This window comes from Vulpes vulpes, chromosome 8 (assembly GCF_048418805.1).
Source record: "Vulpes vulpes isolate BD-2025 chromosome 8, VulVul3, whole genome shotgun sequence".
NCBI lineage: Eukaryota > Metazoa > Chordata > Mammalia > Carnivora > Canidae > Vulpes > Vulpes vulpes.
Window position 1 is genome coordinate 52,055,581 of NC_132787.1, and position 18,912 is coordinate 52,074,492.

Consider the following 18,912-nt stretch of genomic DNA (forward strand, 5'->3'; position numbering starts at 1 on the left):
ACATATCATTTTGCTTCTAACTTCTTTTACTATTTCTAACAAAGCATATCTGCTGCACATAAAATTCCTCAGTTTTTGTCTTAAAAAGTATTCTTCTCTTTTGTTTTGTTTTTGAGATTTTATTTATTTGAGAGAGAGAGAGAGAGAGCGCGACAGCATGAGCCGGGAGGAGAGGGAGAAGCAGGCTCCCCACTGAGCAGGGAGCCTGACGGGGCTCCCTGCTTCTCCCTCTGCTCTTTCTGCCAGTGGTGCTCATGCTCTCAAATAAATAAGAGAAATAGAAGACTGAGCAATACTTATTTTTAAAGTGCTTAAGGCAATACAAGACATGTTTTAAAAATAGATGATTTGGGGAGGGCCTGGGTGGCTCAGTCAGTTGAGCATCCAACTCTTGGTTTCAGCTCAGGTCATAGTTTCGGGGTCCTGAAGTTGAGCCCCAAGTCTGGCTCCAGGCTTAGCACAGAGTTCTGCTATTCTCCCTCACTCTATCCCTCTGCCCCTCCCCTGGTGCATGATCACTCTTCCTCTCCCCCTCACTAAAATAGACAAAATCTTAAAAAACAAAACAAAACATGGCTTTTTAATTGAAGTGTAGTTGACATAAATGTATATTAGTTTCAGGTGAACAACATAATGATTCAACAATTCTATACATTACACAGTGCTCACTACCATAAATGTGGTCACCATGTGTCACCATACAATGTTATTACAATATATTGACTATATTCCCTATGCTGTACTTTTCTGCCCTGTGACTTTTTTGTAACTGGAAGCTTGTACCTCTTAATCCTTTTATCTATTCTGCCCATCCCCCAAACCTCTCCCAGTTTGTTCTGTGTATAATTGATTCCGTCTTTTTGTTTGTATGTTTAAGGTAACTAATATGGTTCTGTGCCTTTCCATTCCCACTGCTACTGCCCCTTGTCAATAAGCCAAATGAGACCTTGGGAACAGTGGCTGGTGATTGTGAGCGAAAATATGAAGATCATTTCCTACACTCCTCTATACCCCCTTTTAGTATCTACTCACTTCCCTAAAACAGGTGAAACCTTAAATGAGGATTTGTTTGTTTGTTTTGTTTTAGCTTAAAGTCTTTTACTGAAATATACTTACAGGAAAGTACACGTGTAGTTAAGTGTACAGCTCAGTTTTCACAAACTGAACACACCCATGTAACCAGCACCGAGATTAAGGAACAGAAACCTGGGGACACCTGGGTCTCTCAGTGGTTGAGCATCTGCCTTTGACTCAGGGTGTGATCCTAAGAGTTCTGGGATGGAGTCCCACATCGGGCTTCCTGCAGGGAGCCTGCTTCTCCCTCTGCCTATGTCTCTGCCTCTCTCTGTGTCTATCAAGAATAAATAAATAAATAAATAAAATCTTTTAAAAACAAACAAATAAATAAAATCTTAAAAAAAAAAAAAAAGCAAGAAACACAAACCCTCCTTGTACTCCCTCCCAGTTATTAACCTCAGAGGGTAACTTCCAACAACACTGACTGGTTTTATCTTAACAGGGTTTTTCAGATAAATGGAAAAAGCCTAGTGGAGGAAAAAAAGTTGGAAAGGAAAGGTCCAGAAAATCTAAAATGAAAAAGGAAGAGAAGGGAGGAGGGAAAGGAGAAGGGGGAATGAAGATGAGAAGGGAGGGAAAACTGAGGTTTGAAGAAAGAGAATCTGCTACCTGATTGGCTGTCCAAGAACCCCAACTGCGATACTCTTCTTAAGCTTGCCTCTTTCTCCACCCCACCTCCATTAACAGGGTTGAAAGGTTGAAAGCCCTCTGCTTCAACTCTCCCTCACAAGTCTTAGGTAGCACATTAAATTTCATTAGTGATCCATTCATTTGGGTTGCAATTATCCCCTTTTGGCTGAATACCCTTTTAAATACAAAAACTACAAAAAAGAATAAGCCACTATCAGTAGCTAACACTAGGTACGTTTTCTTCCTTTTCTGTTATTTTCTCTAGGCCTTCCCTGGGCCAGTATTTCACACTGTAGCTCTTAGTTGAATTTTATCTGATTACTTAACCCAAGTGTAAAATGGCAACTGATAATAGCTGATTTGGTATCTTCCAGGCAATATATTTGCACTTTAATGCAAGTTCAATGGAACTTGGCAATGGAAGGCCAAGGTGAGGTATTTATGAAAAGAGAGGCTTTTCTGTTCTCATGGGAAAAATTATAAAAGACTTTGAAATGAGCAAAGACATTGTTGGGTATTGTCTAGAGGAATCTTCAGAATCTTCTGGTGTCTTTGAACTATTTTACAATTTCTAAGTTGAGAAAACTGATGGCAATGCAAATGATTCTTATTCATAGACAACTGAATTTCTTCCTGTGAGATACAATTGCTTACCACCCTGTGAAAATGCTCATCCTAAACATTGTATGTGCTGTAGATACTAATTTTACCTCTATTAGCTAGTAAGTTCAGTTCAGCATTCTTAATTGTCTATGTATGTGTCTCTCTTCAGATTCTCCTTTAACACCTTATTTGTTCCATCATTTTCCTTTTTTGAAAATTATCTCTAACACTGTATTATTCTGATCACTTAGCTACTTTTCCCTAGGCTACACTTCAGGCCCATTCTTTTTTTTTTTTTTTTTTTTTAAGATTTTATTTATTTATTCATGAGAGAGAGGCAGAGACACAGGCAGGGGGAGAAGCAGGCTCCATGCAGGGAGCCCAACCTGGGACTCCGGACTGGATCCTGGGTCTGAAGGCGGTGCTAAACTGCTGAGCCACTGGGGCTGCCCTAAGAGTGTAAGTCTGTAAAGGAGGCAAGGAAAGGATAGAGCTTGGTTAACTTCCTGATGTTCTCAATTTGGCCCATCAGAGGGTGCTAATAGCCTAGGTCTTAAATGCAGATATTTCTGCAGTCTCACTTTTTTTTTTAATGTCCATTCTTCTGTAGAATGTAGCTAAAGCACTGACAAATTTTACAGTGTTATTCCCAGATATCCCATCTCACTCTGGACAGAGTTAGGTACTGACCTGAAAAATTCAGACATAGGCAAGAAAAAAAACCTGAAAGGTAGGAAGTTCAGGTCCCCATTTCTCTTTACTTTATTTCCTCCAATTTGCTCTTCTCTTTGGATTTGTTTTCCTGTAAATGGTACTTCACTCAGGAACCTAGGATTCATCCTTGGTTCTGTCCTCATCTTTATTCCCTACATCATTTGTCTTTTCAGCTCCTCTCTATTCACATGGCCTGTGTCTTTGATAAGGCCTCTTCAAGTCTTGTCTGGGCTACCACAGTCTGAGGTCCAGCTGGCCTCCCCTTTCCCTCAAGTCTACGCTCCATGCAGCTACCCCAGTTAAATCTTTTCAAATGTCAAGTCTAACGATAACATTTTCTGCTTGAAATCAGGTTCCCCTTTGTCTTCATGAAACCCCAACACTTTAGCATGATTTACTAGTCTCCTCAGGACCCCAGCAACCTAAACAACTTCACGTTTTGCTGCTTCTACACAGGTTCCCAGATCAACCTTATCTGTAGACAGTCTTTAGGGAGCTCTTCAAAAATACAGATTGAATAGTAGGATATCTCTTCCTCTAGGAAGTTGTAACTCTTGCTATAGTTTCTCTCTCCCTTTTCCATTGTCTTCAGTGACCCTCTAATTTTAATAACATAAGGTAGTCCTCTAAATTGTCTTCCTTTCCTCCCTCCCCTGCCAATCTCCAACCTTCCTAATCATCTTTATTGTCCCAGTTTAGGTTCTACCTGGTCTGAAACATTCCTTGACCAGTTCAGCCAGAATGATCTTTTAAACAGTTACAAATGCAAGTCATTTGGTAAGTGTTGTACACATTTACCTAATATTATGGGTATTAACAATGTGGTGCCTTACATATTTAAATACATATATTGGAGACCTATAGCTCATTCCCAAAATAGGGGTCACAGTTACCCTATCCTAACCTCCTTCCCTATCATTATGCTCTGAGACTTCATTTGTGATTCCACATTTACTTGAATACATCAAAGTCAGTGACTTTATAGCCATGCCATATCTGCCATCAATTTTAACTATAGGAGCTCATCATAACCTATAATTTCTCCACCTTCCTAGATAGACCTTAAAACTCCCCTCTCACTGCAACCTCCTACTTTTCTGCCTTTCTCTGTCATTCCCACTAAATCTGAGTTTCATCTGTGTCATGACCAATTCTTCATCTCCTTTCTATTCTGTCTTTCCTAAAGAGCCTAGATGCCATGGCCAGAATTTTCAACAAACCAATCTAGACTTCCTCATTGTCCTTCCACCATTCCTTCTTTTCTAGTCGTTTGCCCTTAACAGGATGTCTGTTTTCTCCATTCCAAGGCAGTCGAGAGTTATTGACCAAAGCCATAGTGATTAGGACTATTACAAATTCATACCTATCTAATCTCAGATCTTTCCTACTGATCTATTCCTACTTGAATCATTGCTATTTCCTATAGTGCTATTTCTACCCCTCTTTTTCCTAGATTCTCTATCCCACTCTTTTTTATTTTCAAAAGATTGGCCTTAGACAAGCAAAGCCAATAGGGCACCTGGGTGGCTCAGTGGTTGAGCATTTGCCTTTGGCTCAGGGTGTGATCCCTAGGTCCTGGGATCGAGTTCCTCATCAGGTTTCCTATGTCTCTGCCTCTCTCTGTGTTTCTCTCATGAATAAATAAATAAAATCTTAAAAAGAAAAGAAACAAAAAGGCCATTCAATGTGACTTCCCTAAATGTTTAGCTCCTTCAAACTCTCTCTGTATATTTCCCCCGCCAACCTGCCTGCCTCTCTCCCTCTTGATCTAATGATCTCCTCTGAGACTTTAATTCTTTTATTATCTCCTCCTTAAAATGAATAATTAAATTTTTAGTGTCTCTCAATTAGCCCTTTGTCATTCCTGAAAATATGCTTGAACCTTCCTGTTTAAAAAAAAAAAAAATCCTCCTGCTGCTTCCTCTTCAATTCATTGCCCTAATTCCCTTCTTTGCTTTACTGTTAAATATTGTTACCACCTCCATACTTTTTTTTTAAGATTTTATTTAAAAAAAAAGATTTTATTTATTTATTCATGAGAGACACAGAAAGAGAGGCAGAGACAGAGGCAGAGAGAGGAGAAGCAGGCTCCATGCAGGGAGCCCAATGGGGTACCTGATCCTGAGAATCCCAGATCAGGCCCTGAGCCAAAGGCAGACATTCAACTGCTGAACCACCCAGGCGTCCCACCACCTCCACATTCTTTAACCACATGCAATTGCTTTTGTTCCGTCTTTTTCTTTTCTTTTTTTAAAGATTTACTTATTCACTGCCACTACCTATCCTTAAAGTCTTAAATGTCTTTCATGAATTACTAAATTATTCACAAGTTTCTTATCCTGGCATTCAAAGCCTTACATATCTGCATTCAATTCTTGTCTTTCTGGCCTTCATTTTGAGCCCATCACCTAGAATACCCTTCCTTCCTTCATCTTTATGCAGCCAACTGCTAAGTTCTTTAAAACTTATTTCAGGGGTGCTTGGGTGGCTCAGTCAATTAAGGGTCTGGCTCTTGATTTCAGATTGGGTCATGATCATGGGGACACGGGTTAAAGCCCCTCTCTGGAGTGGAGCCGCCTTAATATTCTCTCTGCTCCCCCCACTCATTCTCTTAAAACAAAATATATTTCAAATATCACCTCCCTCGTGTTTGTTTTTTCAATCTAAACTGAATTAGTCTTCCTTTGCACCCCCACAGCACTTTATTAACACTTTTATTTCAATGCTTACTAGATTTTGCCTTATATAATAATCTGTGTATTACAAGTTCTTCTCAGACTTTTTCAGAAGTACATCTAATTATACAGAAAAATGATCAGAGAGCCCTAAGGCTGTCACAAGAAGCTGCCTGGAAAATTTAATTTTAATATGAATTTTGCAACGTTATTAGTATTAAACTAATGTTTGTTTTTATTTTTATTTTTTGTTTGCTTTTATTTATTTTTTTAAGATTTTATTTATTTATCCATAGAGACACAGAGAGATAGATAGATAGAGAGAGAGAGAGAGAGAGAGAGAGAGAGGCAGAGGCAGAGACACAGACAGAGGGAGAAGCGGGCTCCACACAGGGAGCCCGACGTGGGACTCGATCCCAGGTCTCCAGGATCACACCCGGGCTGAAGACGGCGCTAAACCGCTGCGCCACTGGGGCTGCCCTTATGTTTGTTTTTAATATAAAAATGGGGACTAACACTCCAAGAAGACATGTCTATAATCTCGGGGATTTAGGTTACACCTGGCACACTGCGAAACCCTCCCCACATGCCCTCTAAACTAAGCCTTCTAAAGGCAGAGACTGTCTTACTCTATATGTATCCCTAAAAAATAAATTCATTACCATCTACACACAAACACTCAAGAAATGTTGAGCTGTGACTCGAGATACCTTAACTAGTGCTATCTACTCAAGGCTTACCATATACCTAGAACCGTGCTTTCCGTTTCAAGGATCTTACTCCCTATGGACTGACTCTGAACACGTATAAAACTGTGCAGAGGAGTTAAATCATGGAACGTAAAGCCATCTGTGCAAGACACCTTGGTTTGGGGCCTCAGTCTTTCTGCTCCATTCGCCAAGTACGTACATAGCAACAGTACTGACTACCAACGTAAGGTGCACTCTGACCTCCAAATTATTTTCTGGAGATTGAGAATTTTCTTTCTTTCTTTCTTTTTTTAAAGATTTATTTATTTATTTATTTATTTATTTATTTATTTATTTGTTTGTTTGTTTGTTTGTTTGTTTATGACAGACATAGAGAGAGAGAGGCAGAGACACAGGCAGAGAGAGAAGCAGGCTCCATGCCGGGAGGGACTCGATCCCGAGACTCCAGGATCGCGCCCTGGGCCAAAGGCAGGCGCTAAACCGCTGAGCCACCCAGGGATCCCTAGAGATTGATCATTTTCTGCTAATACTGCGCAAAACTGAATCGTCTCCATTCTTTCGCTCTCCAGTTTTGAAGTTCAGCAGAGCCTCCCAGGCACCTGGTACTAGAGCTGAAGTAAGCCTGGTCCCCCCAAACCAGCAAAAATGCCAAAGCCAGCAGCACCACCCCCTAAGATTCACCCCCCCACACACGGGCTTCCAATTGGTTCTTGGGTCTCACTCTCTTTCCAGATTGGTGTTCCAGCTTGCCTGTCGCCTCCAAAGACCCCACCTTTACCCAGCGACGATTGGCAGATCGTTACGTCATTGCCCCAGCTACCCCATTCCCATTGGCTCCCATAGGAAGGGGCGGCCACAACGTCACAGGCAAGGGCCGCCATTTTGACTGAGCAACCCTAGTGACAGGAGCCGAAGAAGCAGAGCAGGTTGTCCCCGTTTCCCCTCCCCCTTCCCTTCTCCGATCGATTTCCCGGGCCCCTTACACTCCACAGCCCTGGTCCCGCCATGTCCCAGAAACAAGAAGAGGAGAACCCTGCGGAGGAGACCGGCGAGGAGAAGCAGGTGAAATGGAGGGGGTGCGGGCGGGCGAGCCGGGGGCGACTGTGGTGGGGCGGGAGACGATCTCCCACCAGTGCGGATTGGTCGCCATGGTCTCAAGCTCTGCGGGGGTTGGCCACTGCTTGCATCACGCCGGGTGAGCCTCAACACCGCTTGCAGCTCTGGCGCTGATTAGTTGGGCCCATTGTCCGTCAGTGCCATACTCTCTCTGATTGGCCATTCGGCCTACCGCTCTCCTCATGGAGGTCGCGCTATCATTGGCCAAGCCGGGGCGCGGGGCGGGTGTTTGGAAAGACGGGGTTGAATGAACGGGGGCGGGTGGTACCTGGAAAACGATGTGTGTTACTGGTTAATGGAGGTAAACTACCCAACCACCCGCTTGGGGCCTACATCAGAAAGATGTAGGGAAAGACGTTTAAAAGACCAGCACTGAGCGTAAGGAGAAATCTTTATCATGGCTAGTTTAAGGCGGCAACTTTCTCAAGAGACCTATTTTGACGGTTGGGGATGGTCGGTTGCCCACGGTGTGTCAGGAACGAATAGGCTTGAAGAGGACTGGAGTTCCATACAGGATAATGGAGGCTAAATCTAGAAAAGACACCAAAAGAGTCGTGACAAGAAAGACATCACCCTATTTCCACCACCACCCCGACTTCCAAGTCAATGGGACTTAGTCCAACAATTCTGTGATGAAAACACCCCAAGTAAACCTCTTCTTGGAGCTTGTATTTGACTTACAACATTTAGTACTGGGCTCGGGGGTTCATAAAAGGCACCTGGTTACAATCATGCTGGATTGTCAAGGGAAGGGAATATAAATACATTGAAAAGAGCCACAAATTGGCGTTAGGTCCTTTTAAAAAGTCAACAAAGAGCATTGGGGCCCACAAAAAGCAAGAAGATAGTAACAGTGGTTACTAACAAACCAATTGCAGGTTCTTGGCATGTTCCCCAAACTTCCATCACTTGCCCCACTAGAGAAGGTGTTGACTTTTTGGCAAAAACTGAGTAAATACTGTTGAGCCTCCTGTATCTTAATTTTCCTGAGGTTAAAAATAATGTCCTTTTCATTTCTTTTTATCTGTCACTTTCCTACCTAATGTTTATGGAAATGTTAAAGCAATGTTGTTCCATTACTAAGGTGGAGATTTTTGGAGAAGGCCACATAGCTTTAGGCTCTTCACTTATCAGATGACTACTGTAGACTCTGATTAAGAGGAAGCATGTCAGCAGAATTATCCCCTTTTATTTTCTGTTTGACTTGTACTGTGTGTTAGGGACAGCCAGGGAGCTTTCCTACTCATCTTGGGTAACCAGAAGCCCTGGTTAGCACTTTTCTCTGTCTTTCCTACCTTCTGTGCTGAACGACCTATGGTTTGCCCTTGATTGAAGTATTTTGTTTAGGTATTATCTTTAACCCAATCTCCCAGGTCACTGAAGCGGTTCTTTGGGCGTAGTGTGAGAAGCAGCTTGTTCTGTTTTTCCTCACAATACAGTCATCTTGAGCGTTAGGATTTGAACAAAGGTCTGGCTTTATTTAGGAGCAGAATAGAGACAATATGTTCACAAGGGCGTGGATCTCCAGGAAAAGTTGATAGTATGAAAGTTCTTAGATATTAGAAGCAGTTCCTTCTCAGTTTTTAATTTAAATTGGCCCATTTGTTTCCTCCAGGACACACAGGAGAAAGAAGGTATTCTCCCTGAGAGAGCCGAGGAGGCAAAGCTAAAGGCCAAATATCCAAGCCTAGGACAAAAGCCTGGAGGCTCCGACTTCCTCATGAAGAGACTCCAGAAAGGGGTATGGGACAAAATTCCTTATCTTCTTACTTTGAAGTCAAAGGGGGCTTTAGGAATGAGATTTGTAGAGCTGCTCCTGAATACTTATCTGGAGGTTTTGTTATTGGGCAGTTTGTAGAGAGGAATTAGAAACCTGTAAAGAGCAAGGCAAATGATTATAAATCCCTGATATGGTATCCTACAGGATATTAAGGCTTAATGTTGAGACATTTGGGTATGGGGGCTTTGGGGGATTGAGAGAAAGAAGGACATTAGGAACTGAAATGCTGACTCCCCCAGGGATTTCTGTGTTTAGATGGTGGGAGTTTTAGACTTGCATTTTTTAAGATTAGAGCTAAATTTTGGGGGTGCATGATTTCAAAAAAGATCACACCATCTGTTCTATAGATTTCTTCAACTTGAAGTGAATAGATTTCTTACAGAAGGTCTGCCTTCATAGCCATCTAGCTCCTGATCAGGTTTCTCTGTCCCCATTTGTACCTAAAGCTAACTGAGGCATTATATATATATGTCATTAAACTGGTGTGTATTCCTCGGTGTGGATGAAATGAACAGTAAAACAGATTCCTGTGGAAAATCCTAGTTACTGAGTCTTAGTCACAGATGATGATGTGATGCTGATTTGCAGTTTACCTTGCTGTAGGCAAGGCAGGCGTGGGCAGGCTGTCACAGCCATGGAACATGTGTGGGAGCAGTGGGAGTCAGAGGAAGAGGACATGATCCTCAGGAAAAAGCCCAATTTCTATTCATGGTCTGAGGGAATCATTTTTAATTTTAAGGTTTTGACTTGAGATTGCTCTCCTGCTGTTTGCTAGGATAGCCCCAGATTGATGCTTCTGTGTATTTTACTCATTTGTTTCCCCAGCACCAAGCCCACTGGAGACTGACTGATTGGTCCTCAGTAAGGCTTTATGAACAGTCAGTAATTTGGTTGAACCATACTGTACTGATGGGTGTATAAAGGGTGTACGGGCTATCTCTTAACTTCTAAAATCTAAACCTTAGCTAGGAAACTGCTTATATATCTGAAAAAGTCAGAACACATTTGGAAGAAGACCTAAGTACATGTCATTAATCTAAACTATGTGTGTATGAAGTTAATCAAGGAAGACTGGAAAGATCTAAGCACTGTTGAGGGTTTTATAATGGATGTGAGTCTCCTTGCTTTTAGGTAGACCAGAGTTCCTCACTCACTTAAACATCCCTCTTGTCTCTTAGCAAAAGTACTTTGACTCAGGAGACTACAACATGGCCAAAGCCAAGATGAAGAATAAGCAGCTGCCCAGTGCAGGACCAGACAAGAACCTGGTGACTGGTGACCACATCCCCACCCCACAGGATCTGCCCCAGAGAAAGTCCTCGCTCGTCACCAGCAAGCTTGCGGGGTAACCTGGGCCCCCCTTCTGTCCCCTTCCTCACCCACAGGACTTTTATATGTCATAGGCAGGGATGGAATGAGCACCTAGTTAGATCTTCTCAGCTTGCTAGCCAGAAATGACTGTGATTCTGCTGGGGGCTGCTGAGAAGATGATGCGGGTTGAAAAGGGGTTCAAGTTCATTTCTTTGATTAAATTGAGATTTCCACACCCACACTGTAGCCCAGGTAGAGGCCCAGAAGTAAGAGAACAGGACTGGATAATGCTGCAAATGCTCTTTTTTCTTTTGTATGAGAAACCAGGGAGATGTGATTTTTCCTTTTGGAAGAGAATATCCCAAAATTGGTTAGGCTAAGCCTTGGGAATAGTATGGTAGTTTTACATCCAGAGGCTAACTTGACACAGTTGGGAAAGGTAGATGGAATGAGATCTGTTTTCTGTGCTTCTAAGTGTTTTTCCTTAGGCTGCTATTGCTTCGTGTTTCCATTATAGCAGGTTTAGAAAATCCTCAAAAAGGAAAACTGATTTGCTTGCCTAAAACTGTAATGCCCACTTAACCTCCCTTACTCAGTGAGCATCTCTGACAGTTTGCCCTGGCTCTTAAGTAATGTAAAGTTTGGAGAACATCATTTACATGAAATGGGCACCTTCTCTCTCTCTTCCAGCATGCTGCTTTTACAAGTATCATGGGGTAGTGGAAAGAGCATTGCATTTGGAGTTAAGATATCTGGGTTCTAGTTGTACTCCGTCTCAGCAAAACTGATGTGTTACCTTGGTCAAGTCATTTAACCTCTATGGATATCTATTTCCTCATCTGTAAAAGAGCTGAATATAGATAAGATTAATTCAAATTTAAAAATTGTATAACTGCCAGCTGAAAAAAAGTCTCTGCTATTCTTTGTAAAACTAAGTGAGGAAGGCCTAGGGGTGAGCCCAAGAGGGGAACCATTTGAAGAAGACATGGGAAGACAGGAAGTTGAGATTTGAGGGTTATAGATGTAGGCAAGAGGGCCTCATAAATATCATGGTCTTAAGGGTCAAGGAAAAAGTTCTAAGAAGCTAGCTTCTGTAGAAGCTTCTTGCTTCTGCCCCCACCCACTCTCCTGGCCCTCCAGTCCAGACCGTGGCTGCTAAAAAGCTGCTCTAGCCGCCAAGCTGTGGGCCTGAGAACACATGTTCAGTCACGCATATGTGGTGGAGTCCCACATTTGAGATTAATCAGATGTCAGGTGTATTGTTAGGGAGACCAGAAGAAAAGGGACAAGCTGAAGCCAGCCTCTGCCTTGGTACTAGGGCAGGGCTAGAGCGGCAGGTTCTTAGTAGATAATTCACCTTGGAAGAAGCTGGTGGAGGAAGGTAGTCAGGTCAGGGAGAGAGAAAAGGAACAGTAAGAAATCTCTGCCTTCCTAGGGCTCAGTAACTCAGCTCCTGTGAGATGAGAAGCAGCAATGCAGATTTGTGAGCAGGTGGAGGAGAGGGGTGCAGGTGGCCAGCACCCTCAGCCTCTTTAACTTGGCCTGAGTCCTACTGCTAGTTAGGACAGAGAGGGTCAGAGTGAGAACTGTTAAAGAGGACAAGATTCTGTAATACTCTCGTGCCCTCTCACCTCATAATTCTGATATGCCAAAACATTTGACGTGATGAGAATGACCATGAACTTGCTGATGCACATGCGGGGTAGATGGTAGATGTGTATGCTTCTTTCCTGACTGGCCATTCACTTTCAGGCTGTCACTCGGATAGGAGAGAGTTGGTGAGGAAGGAATGGAGAGAGCAGGATCCCTGGATTCCCTGCCCCCAGATTCCTTGACTGTCACTTGTAACTGTATATAATTTTTGTGTTTCTTGCTCCATTCCTCATGCTGTCTTCCTTAGTCTAAAGTCCGTGTGGGAAGGGGAAAATGCTGAACATCCTTGTATAGTTTCCTCAACTGTCCCAGCCATGTTGTACATAGATATGTCATGTTATTATATATATAAATATATATATAATTTTGTACGTTTTCTTCATCTCCGATCTTCTCAAATTTTGTACTTTTTTTCTTTTCTGTCTGAGCTGCTTTCTCTATTGGTCATTTGAATACTCAAGACTGAGGTCACAAGTCTGAATTTTAGGAAGAAATAGAAAAAAATAGGGAAATCAGAAAACTGTTGGTCTCGCTGACTCTCTACCTGGTCATCTTCAAGGCTAAAAAGAACAAGCCACGTTCTGTATTTGCCACCTGTTTCCAGAGCATGAAATACTTCCATGGCAAAGAAGGGTCATTTCCAAAACTAAATCCAAGTCTCCCTTTTTAAATTATTAGATTATTAAATCCACTCAGAACAACATGTGTGTTATCAGGCTCTGGCTCCCATGCCGCACCACCTCATCACCATGTGCCCAACAGTCTTTGCTACTGCAAGTGGCTTTGGCTATGCCTGTGAAATCAAGCCTGTTCTAACCCAGGCCACTTAAGCCCCTGCAAACCTCCAGTTACTTTGATCTTATCTAAAGAATTTCTGTATTGTTTTCATGGGTATCTCCAGAAAGATGGAGAACACTTTGTTTTGTGGTTAGTAGAAAACCTGAAATTCTCTCTCCCTCTCTCCTGACCTTGCCTCCTCTCTCTCGGTCTCCCTTTTTCCTCCTCCACCTCGTCTCCCTGTCTCTCCCTTTACTCTCCCTTCTTCCTTCCCCTCTCTTCCTCTCTCTCTCCTCTCTCCAACTCTGTGGATTGGATTTAGGCTTGTGCCAGGTAGCCTAATGATTGTTAAGTATGGAAGAGTCATGGGCTTGGGACTGGGATGGAACTTCGGGGTTTTTTCCCTTATTACTTGACAGTGTTTTCTTTTTCTTCTTCAGTGGCCAAGTTGAATGATGTTGCCCGGGGCTCCGCCAGATCCTGAGACGCTGCCCTCCTGGGTCCTGTGCTGGCTCCTCCCCCTCCCTGTTTTTGCAGCCAGGGGTCAGGAGGTGGCTCGGGCGCGGGCTGGAGAGGCAGAAGCCCCTGCCCGTCGGTGTCCCAGCGCATGGAGCCCCTTGGGCTGAGCACCAAGACCCTGAACCTTTTTTTGTTTTATCTTTTTTCCAAATAACTGTTGGGAGAAATCTCAGTGAAATCCTGGCGGGGGTGGGAGGGGGTGTGGGGGTTGGCATGGGTGTGGTGTTTTGAGAGGGTGGGGTGGTAAATTTGTGGGGGTACGAAATAGGGCTCGGAGTTGATAAAGGCATTCCTGACTATCCTTCCTAACCATTTGGCCTGTGTAGGATGGGTGTGCGGGGGAGGAGTGCAGTAGACTCCAGATGAGGAGTTCTAATTCAGCTCTGTAGAAAAACACCTTGTTTGCTTGTGGCTGGGGATCTGGTATCAGATAAAAGAAACTGTCCATCTAAATATGACAGATGCAAACAGCTCTTCTGGTTCTGCAGAGCCAAGTTGAGAACACAATTAATGTTAATTGTTCATTGAAGAAAGTGCTGTCTTTGAAATAGATTTGCTGTGGGGAGAAGGGCAGTAAGTGTGGGGGAAAGGGGACCATGAGCGTGGGGAGCCCCACAGAGCCCAAGGGACTTTTTCAGTATTTGAAATAAAAAAAAAAAAAAAGAAGACGACCCACAAAAAAACACAACCCAGAAATATTCTGTAGCAGTTGGTGTGTTTTATTGGGGTTTGGGGAAAGGGAAGAAAATGAAACTGAAGACACCATTCAGGGGAGAAGCTGGTGTGGGACCCTGAGTTCTAAGGAACAGGGGCTCTTAATGTGGGATGTGACTGGACTCCCTGCTTCCATCACTCAGGGAGAGGGAACAGAGATGTCAGCACAAAGATCAGGGCTTTTCCTGACTCCTGTCTATTGTTTTGTTTCTATAGCTAATGGAGAAGATGTATCAACCTCAGGTTTTGGCTCACAAAATGAAGAATTTGATCTAAATAGTTTATGAACATCTAGAGCTCAGTTCAGGCTAAGCAAAAAAGAGAAGCCCCTCTTTTCCCTTTCTGTCTTCCATTCCTTCACAAGTTCTTGTTTTGTGGAAGAGAAATGTGACCTCTAGTAATAAGCCAAAAAGAACTCAAGCCTTTCTGCTCATGGCCAACAGGAGGCAGAGTGACTTCTTTCCTCACCATGTCCCGAGCCTCGCCAGAATCCTGCCAGTGCAAGAAGTTTAAAACTGCTTGTGAATGTATTATAGAAAAGACCATCACCTAAAGGAGAAACAAACTCACTCCTGTCTCTCGCTGCCACACACCAACCTTCACACGTGGTAGATTGAATCTACTTGCCTATTTGCCCAGCTTTGGGGAAGAGAGTATATTTTTCCAAATATAATTGGCTTCTCAAATGAGTCTGCATCAAGGAAGATAAACAAGGTCCAGTAGACATAGATATTCCAGAGAACTCTCCATCTTAGGGGAAGTTCTGAAGGGAAGGGCACTTCTAAACTGGGCTAGGAATGCTGTTCTTTCCAAGTTTTCAGCTACTCAGGATGTTACTTGCTTTCTCCTGCTTTAGTCAGGGAATTGTGATGCCTCTCAACCATTGGCCTTTAATTTTTTCTTTTTTTCAAGATTTTATTTAGTCATGAGAGACACAGAGGCTGAGAAACAGCAGAGGGAGAAGCAAGCTCCCTACAGGGAGCCCGATGCAGGACTCGATCCCAGGACCCCGGGATCATGACTTGAGCCAAAGGCAGACGCCCAATCTATGAGCCACCCAGGTGCCCCACCATTGGCCTTTCTGGACAGCATGCTAGACACAGAGTGAGCTGGGTGGTTTGGAGATACATTAAAGACATTCCCTATCTTTGTGGGCTTTATTGTCTTAGTGGGAGAAAATATATGCAAAAATTCACATACTTCAGAAGTTATAAACTCAAAGCTAGGAGCTATACACACACAAATGAGTAGAATGTTTACTGCAGTGGAGTTAGTGTGTCTTCTCATCCCTATTCTCCTTAAACTAATGCCATGACTTGTTTTTGAGAATTCCATCCCTAGTGTATGATTGCCAGGTGGCTACAGCTAAGGAGTGAGATCAGTGAAGCTGAAGTGGGATAATTGGTGCAGTTTCATTTTTAATACAGGTAAAGAAGTTGAAGTATAGAAAATAAATTACTTATAAGGTGGCAGAGTTAGCTCACTAAAGAGCGTGAGATAGTATCTTTTTCTTTTTTTTAAGTAGGCTCCATGCCCGGCGTGGAGCCCAATGCTGGGCTTGAACTCAGGACCCTGAGATTAAGACCTGAGCTGAGATCAAGTGTTGGACACTCAACTGACTGAGCCACCCAGGCACCCCGTAGCTAGCCTTTTATATGACTTTTCCATTATTCCTGGCTTCCCTGGTCCTTCGTTTTAAACTGTAGTCTTAGGAATCCTGGGGTGCCAAGAAAGGATTGTGGCAATCTCTATTTTAGTGTAAAACCTTAACGTGCATTCTCCCTCACTCCCACACTGTAGGGCCAGGCAACCAGAACAGACTGCTCTGCAGTGCTTCAAATAGCTATTCCTGCCCATATTCCAAAGAGTAGAGACAAGTGTTCCTCCACTCCTCCAACATGGTTGAGTGACGATTATGCTAACAAGCCTCTCAGCCATCTGATATACAGGGTGGCAGGGATGAAGTCACCATTATTATTATCCAGCAGCATTTATTTTAAGCCGGTGTGGCCTGAGCCTGGAAAACGCTGGCAAAAGAAAAGTAACTCGGAGAGTTGCCACTGAGAATATCTGCAGCTAGCAAGCCACCCCCACACAAGCAGCCATCGCAGGTGTAGTGCCCTCTACCGGGCTTTGAGGGAGGTAAACAAGGAAAGGGAAGCTTAAACCATAACAGGCATAGAAATAAATGTATATTCACATAGTTATAAGCTGAATTCCCAAAGTCAAGGGAAGGAGATCCAGGAGATGGATTCTTCGCTGAATATTCTTAGAGATGGAGGACTTAAGAGTGATAAGGTGAGGCTTCTCTTGCTGGGGCAAGAATATGTTCATTCACAAGTAGCTGTTGAACACTCACTTTACATTAGCTATTGTTGGGCAGATTGACAATGTAAGAGATAATGTCTGCCTCATTGAGCCGACATTTCTACATATGCAAGACCGCATATCATCAGTCAAGCTGTGGTAAAAGAATTCTGAAGGGCGCCTGGGTGGTGTAGTTAGTTTAGCAACCAATTCTTGGTTTCAGCCCAGGTTGTGATCTCAGAGTCATGAGATTGAGCCCCATGTCAGGCTCCGTGCTCAACGAGCAGAGTCAGCTTGGGTTTCTCTCTCAAGTAAGTAAATCTTTATTTATTTTTTTTTTAATTTTTATTTATTTATGATAGTCACACAGAGAGAGAGAGAGAGAGGCAGAGACACAGGCAGAGGGAGAAGCAGGCTCCATGCACCGGGAGCCCGACGTGGGATTCGATTCCGGGTCTCCAGGATCGCGCCCTGAGCCAAAGGCGGCGCTAAACCGCTGCGCCACCCAGGGATCCCTGTAAGTAAATCTTTAATAGAAGAAAATAATTTCTAAAATAGAAAGAAAGAAAAAGAAAGAAAGAAAGAAAGAAAGAAAGAAAGAAAGAAAGAAAGAAAGAAAGAAAGAAAGAAAAAGAAAGGAAAGAAAGAAGAAAGAAAGAAAAAAATTTCTAAAATAGAAGAAAGAAAGAAAAGAAAGAAGAAAGAAAGAAAGAAAGAAAGGGAGGGACACTGGGTGGCTCAGTGGTTGAGCATCTTCCTTCAATCTTCCTTCAGCTCTGGGCATGATCCCAGAGTCTCGGGATCTAGTCCCGCATCAGGCTCCCTACATGGAGCCTGCTTCTCCCTCTGCCTATGTCTCTGCTTCTCCCTCCTTGTGTGTGTGTCTCTTGAATAAATAAAATATTTTTTTTTAAATTTTTTTTTTATTTATTTATGATAGTCATACAGAGAGAGAGAGAGAGGCAGAGACACAGGCAGAGGGAGAAGCAGGCTCCATGCACCGGGAGGCCGACGTGGGATTCGATCCCGGGTCTCCAGGATCGCACCCTGGGCCAAAGGCAGGCGCCAAACCGCTGCGCCACCCAGGGATCCCAATAAAATATTTTTTAAAAATTTTAAAAACTAAAAGAATTTCTGAGAAGAGAAAATCCAAAGGGCTGGATTCATTAGGTAAATATTAGTGGTAGAAATGGAAACTGAACTTGGCCTTGAAAGATGGGTAGTATTTAAATAGTCCAGTTTGAGGGAGACATCTGGGTGGCACAGTCAGTTAAGCCTACAACTCTTGGCTTCGGCTCTTATTGTGAGATCGAGCCCCACGTTGGGCTCCATGCTCAGCATGGACTAGCTTAAGATGTGCTCTCCCTCTCTCTGCCCCTGCCCTCTCTCTCTAAAAATAAATCTTTTAAAAAAGAATAAATATTCCAGTTCAATTACTTAATAAGACAGGCAAAATATGCCAGGCACTGTGCTAAAATATAAGTGATATGTGGATGATTTCTTTTTCCATGTGAAGAAACCATACTGTAGTGTTAAACTTGGGTAGTAGAGGCCCAGCTACATAGAGAAATAGGGGTGAGTAAATAATTGCTAAATGTCTTGAGTACTTAGTCCTGTGCTAAGTACTTAACTTCCATCCTCTCATTGGATCCTCACAGCAATTCTCTGAGTAGACAGTCTTACTGCTGCCATTATACAAGTGAGGAAACTAAAACAGTAATTGCCCAAGTCACATAGTTTCTGAGAGTGGAGGTAGGAGTCACTCCAGTGCCTGCAAAGGAATGGGGAAAGAGTGACCATGAATACTTTAATGGAATGAGTTCTAGGGAGGAACAGGATTTCTCCAGAAGGATAGGGTGACAAGGAACATTCTGGTAGATAAACCAACACTTAGAGAAATATGAGTGTGAAATGGGTGGTGCTTCTGGAGCAGCAGCATCGAGCCCTAGAGCATGGCTGGTACCAGGCCAAGAAGGCAGATGGGAGCCAGATTACAGAGGAGATAGCAGGTAGGCAGACCTGGGTGCCTGGGATATGCCAGGCAGGCAGAGAGGGTGGCAAAGAGAAAACCTGGTCAGAGGATCCTTAATAAAGGATTAAGGATTTAGGGATGGACTGGTTCTAATATCAAGCTGTCTGGTTTTAAATTCTGACTTTGATATATTTTGGTAACTCAGGACAAGTTTCCTAAACTCTCTTTGCTTATTTGTAAAATAGAAATGATGTGGTACCGGGATCCCTGGGTGGTTCAGCGGTTTGGCGCCTGCCTTTGGCCCAGGGCGCGATCCTGGAGACGCAGGATCGAGTCCCAAGTCCGGCTCCTGGT

At 43.3% G+C, this 18,912-nt stretch overlaps 1 protein-coding gene across 1 annotated transcript; it reads left to right on the forward strand.

Annotated features, from left to right (window-relative positions):
• The first annotated feature begins 7,256 nt into the window (after positions 1-7,256).
• ENSA (endosulfine alpha) lies at positions 7,257-14,261 on the forward strand. The gene is made up of 4 exons (XM_025982957.2): positions 7,257-7,471; positions 9,141-9,266; positions 10,484-10,650; positions 13,487-14,261. The coding sequence occupies exons 1-4, from the start codon at positions 7,415-7,417 to the stop codon at positions 13,500-13,502; spliced, it is 366 nt and encodes a 121-aa protein (XP_025838742.1). The 5' UTR covers positions 7,257-7,414; the 3' UTR covers positions 13,503-14,261.
• Positions 14,262-18,912: the final 4,651 nt, after the last annotated feature.